Here is a 5,000-nt window from a genome sequence, read left to right on the forward strand (position 1 = left end):
ACACATACGCCCACACACCAACATTATCATCTCAAAGACCAGCATCATCAGAGACTCCCGCTGTTACCCAACCCACAGCTATTTTTCTATGGAGTGTGTGCCTTTTGTTCCCCTGAAACATGTACACTTGCTTTTATCCAAAGACACGTACAAAATGAGGAGTATCGTTCAAACTACAATGCAGAGGAGACCTTAGGGAACAATACCGCATTGGGCTCCAGAACGTATGTAAATAGTGCCACCATATTGGTGGGGGCAACAATCACTGGAGGCCAATGGAGGAACATGTGACACTGACTGGAAACAGACAGGTGTCTCTGATTGTCGGCAAGTGTTGCCCAGTAATGTGTTTGCACCCAGCAATATGGCAACCGCGTTCACGTATGCCACCTAATAGAACTCGACGGACAAGGCGGTATCTAGCTTTCATGTCTGGCCTGAGGTCATTTCCTGAGCCCACTTCCTGTCTCTCTCTCCTAGCCATTTCCTCTCATATCTTCTCTGTCCTTGAATAAAGGCTAAAAAGACAAAAAACTTAAACAAAAAATAATAAAATAATAATGTAAAGTTACAGCCCTTGATGTTACAGCCCTTGATGCCGAATCTATCACAATAGCTGAAGGCTAAACCAACAAATGAAAAAAAAGGTTATAGCCCTCCATTTAAAGTGCTCTTTTCCAGGGCTCCGAACCGGTTCAAGGAACGAAAACGAAAACCGAAAACGAACGGAATTTTACGGAATTTTACGAGGAGCAGAAACGGAAACGAAAACAAAATGATCTTCAACTGTTCCGGAACAGAAACGTTATTCTGAAATCCACAAAACCGGTTAATAACGGTTTTTTTTTGTTCTCTATATATTTTATAAAATTTCACAAAAGCATATCCTATGTCAGGGAGACTATTTCCGGTTGTGCGAAAAACAAGCCCGCATCTACACTGTTAATGTGAGCTAACAAGCCGCTATGTAGCCAACTACTGTAGGCGAACAGCCTAATAATTTGATTTCTGCAGTTTGAAAAAAAAAAAAGAATAAATGGACCTTTGGTCCAAATGTGTATATTTTGTCTTGCTGTTGTAATGTAACCTATCCGTCTGCCACTTCGGATCTTAGGCCAGCTCGTAGCGTAGGCTACTGAAACTGATTTGGAAATTGTTTGTAGCCTATGCGTAATAGCCTATTTTGCCTGTCCACGCCTTGTTGTTTTTAAAGTCTGGATTTGAAATGTTTGCGCAATTGTAGCCTATTCTATGTAGAAGAGTTAAACGGGAAATATGAGATAGGCCTTGTCAGCAACAGACAGGTTCGTTTATAAACAGGGTTGGAATTATAGCGCAAGCCTTTGAAGATCTCCATATGGATAAAACTCCAAAAGGCTACAACCAGGTAAGGAGTTTAGCACGTATCCAGAAATATTTTTGATAAGACATTATTTATAGGCATAGGTTAGGCCTACAGTAAGTCTGGCTATGGGATGGATAGCCCATCTGAATGTTTTTGGATGCTGCCTGTGATTTATTATTTTTGGGCATAGCTACGGTAGGCTAAATCAAGGGGAAATAATGAGTAGGGGAGAGCCGGGACAGTTGAAACACTTTTTAATTAAACGTAATTTACATAGCGATCGTACCACACAGAAAGCTAATATTTGGTCACCTACATCTAACCTAACCTACATCTGTCCTCTGTCAAATACAGATGCATTTTCAGCTTTGAACAAAACCGTTATCATGAATGGTACTCCCAAAAGTTTTTATTTTAGATATATTGTTGCAGGGCTATACGTCTTTGTGCATGTCTGTTAACAACTCATTGCCATCATCATGAAGCGTGTATGCAGCGGTTTTTGAAATATCTAATATCTAATAGAAGTGGATGATTCTGCCATGTTTATAGCTAGAACGGTAAGCTTTCCCATTTATATCATGTTTATATTGTTGAAAATGTCGTTTCACTAGGTTTTTAGGTGGGTTAGGCCAATGCACATCCAAATAAGTAGGCTTAACGACCCACCGGCCGTCAGTCTCCATAGGATAACATGGGGAAACTCAACCCCCTATCTGGTGGGCCCAAATGTATTTTCATCTTCCTAAAACTGTTTTTCTATGTCTTACCTCCATAAATAATTGTTTAAACACACCTATTTGTGCATTTAATTAAAATACATGGAGTTACAGCCTGGTCGGGACGATTGAAACACGTGTTTCAATCGTCCCGACACAGACATATGTCACTACAGCTTGATTTGCTTTCCATGTAAACAAGCATGCGATATGAAAGTCTGGGATTGTGGAGAACACTAAATGGTCTACTGAATAAGCATTACGTCAAACCTTTAAATGAAAAACACTCATTGATAATCGAAAAAATGTAACCACTAATGAAGTTTACTTTTGCGCATCAAAACTCGTTTATCACTCCGTGATAAAATGACATAGCAGGAAGATATTTGGCTGATAGAAGGAGGTTAACATGCTCTATGTTTTGACCGAAGGACGTCTGTCTATCATCATCACACTCGGAGAAAACTGGATTGTTTCATTCGTCCCGTGTTTCAATCGTCCCGGCTCTCCCCTACGTCTCATCTAAGGTAAAGTCCACAAAAATAGACTTGATAGGCCCGCCAAACACTGCCGGAACTTTAAGAACGAACGATATTTTGCGTTCCGAACCGGTTCAGGACCGATATGTTTGTGGCGGAACGCATGCAAGAACGAAAACGTTAAACATAGGCCTACCTGAACCGTTCGGAACGGAACGTTTGAAAAATAATTTCGTTTTCAAGCCCTGCTCTTTTCCCAGGAAGTTAGATTTTACATTATCATTAATTCATTTTGATTCTACACAGTCACGTGAAGGCATAACCACTAGCTGCCCAGGCTATTAACTTTGCCAGTGGTCTACAAATATGATTAGATTGTATGTCTGGCTCGAAAAGTCTAATAAAATCCTTACTTCATCTCAGTCTGTGTGTGTCTGTGTGTCTGTGTGTGTGTGTGTGTGTGTGTGTGTGTGTGTGTGTTTGTGTGTGTGTGTGTGTGTGTGTGTGTGTGTGTGTGTGTTTGGGGTGGGGTGGGGGGGATTACACACATTATATTGATTAAGACAGACAGACAAAGGCGGATAGCAGACTTAAAACATCAGTCAGGATAATTCTTTGAAATTGCTTTTTTGTTTAAATTAATAATCACACTTCTCATGTTATGGGGGACGTACTGTAGTCAGGCAGTACAAATTTGGGGCCTGCAGGCATATTTGCATTTGATGCTAGCATGCATTATGTAAGCCGACCGACTGACTCGTTATGAATTTCAAAAGGGCCTTGTTAAGAATGTCATTAATGTAGACCTTCAAATCAATTGACTTCTCTGCCCGCTCTCTCTTCTACCTCTCTGCTGTTATTATCTCTTCCTCTCCTTTTCTCTTTCATCCCTCTTTACTTTCCTCCTCTTCTTCTCCTTGTCCTCTCTGTGTCACCCTTTCCTCTCTCCCTGGTATATTGAAAAGCTTTCAGTCTGTCCCTTTCATTGGTGAAATGTGATTTCTTTTTCGTTTTTTAATCAATTTGGGAAAAATGCATTAAACCTTGTTTTCAGTTTGAGGTAATATGTGCAGGTTGCTGGGGTGGTGTGTGTGTGGGTGTGTGTGTGTGTGTGTGTGGGTGGGGTGGGGTATTGAGTTATTTTATTTATTGAGGTATTGTAAAAGTGCATTTCAACAATGATGTGTAAAATGAATTACTGTACCTGCATATGCAAAAAGAAAAACAAACAAAGAAACAAATCAACAGGCTGCTTAACATGTTGTGCTGCTGCTGCTGCTGCAGGGCCGGGGCTTCGCCAAGGCCATGACGGCCAGAGAGGCGGAGGCGTACGTGGGAGACGTGAAGTGCAACATCACCATCCTCAACGACGACAAGCTCTTCCTGGAGGCTCCGTCCACCCATCCGACCGCCCGCTCACGCCCACACAGGCACAAGAGGGACACCAATTCACAGCTCCTGGACCTGTTGGTCAGTGTGTGTGTGTGTGTGTCTGTGTGTGTGTGCATGTGTGTGTATGGGATTGTGTGTGTGTGTGTGTGTGTATTTGTTTGTGTGTGCTAGATACAAGCACACGTGTTACTCACACGTTTTCTGTAATTCACAGTGTGACCTCATCTCAGACACGTACCCAGACAGCTCTATAAATTGAGCATTCAAGGATTCAAAACACATTATTTTGACACCCAGTAGGACATTTTGCACAGAATTTGTAGGACACTTAGTGGGACATTTTTGCACTAAATTCTTAGGACTCGTAGAAGGACATTTTGCACATCACTTGTAGGACTCGTAGAAGGACATTTTGCACATAATTTATAGCACACTTACTAGGGCATTTAGCACAGAATTTGTAGGGCACTCAGTAGGACATATGTAACTAGCCGATTAATCAATATAATTAATAAATCATTAATTAATACCCTCGTAGCACAGCACCAGGGTCAGCATTGGCCATATTGTTGCCCATATTAACTGCACAGCACACAGATGCAGCATGGAGCAGCATGGAGTAGCTGTGTAGTGCTGTTATGATTTATAACAGCATGGTTCACACTTCATCTTGCCGTACTTGTGCGTGTGTGTCTGCGAGATCGATACTGCAAAACTCCAGAGTGATAGATGCCTGAACGCTGGCCTGGCTAATGATAGGCTGTCTAATTGGAGATAGGCACCGTAAATCTCCCCCTGGCCTTGCAGACAACCGAGACATAAAATATGCTCCAGACAACTACTTAGTGTTGTTTTTGATATGTCTGGCTTTGTGATGGGGGTAGACCAGCATGTACAAAACCATGTCTGTCTGTCTCTCTGTATCTCTCATCTCTCATCTCTCTTCTCTCTTCTCTCCCAAGTTGTCAGTGATGAGTGAGTGGATGATTGGATGAGTAAACAAAAACAACAAAGAAACATGTTTAATATCTCTCTCTCTCACCCTCTTTCTCTCTCTGTCTCTCT

The 5,000-nt window shown here is 41.7% G+C and overlaps 1 protein-coding gene across 2 annotated transcripts in view; it reads left to right on the forward strand.

Annotated features, from left to right (window-relative positions):
• Window positions 1-5,000, forward strand: part of LOC121697192 (plexin-B2-like) — a 179,141-nt gene that overhangs the window by 148,041 nt on the left and 26,100 nt on the right. For both annotated transcript variants that reach the window (XM_042078593.1, XM_042078594.1), the window contains exon 22: window positions 3,828-4,013. In XM_042078593.1, the coding sequence (XP_041934527.1) occupies window positions 3,828-4,013 (186 nt within the window). The remainder of the gene's footprint in view (window positions 1-3,827; window positions 4,014-5,000) is intronic.

The sequence above is a fragment of the Alosa sapidissima genome, chromosome 22 (genome assembly GCF_018492685.1).
Source record: "Alosa sapidissima isolate fAloSap1 chromosome 22, fAloSap1.pri, whole genome shotgun sequence".
Classification (NCBI taxonomy): Eukaryota; Metazoa; Chordata; class Actinopteri; order Clupeiformes; family Clupeidae; genus Alosa; species Alosa sapidissima.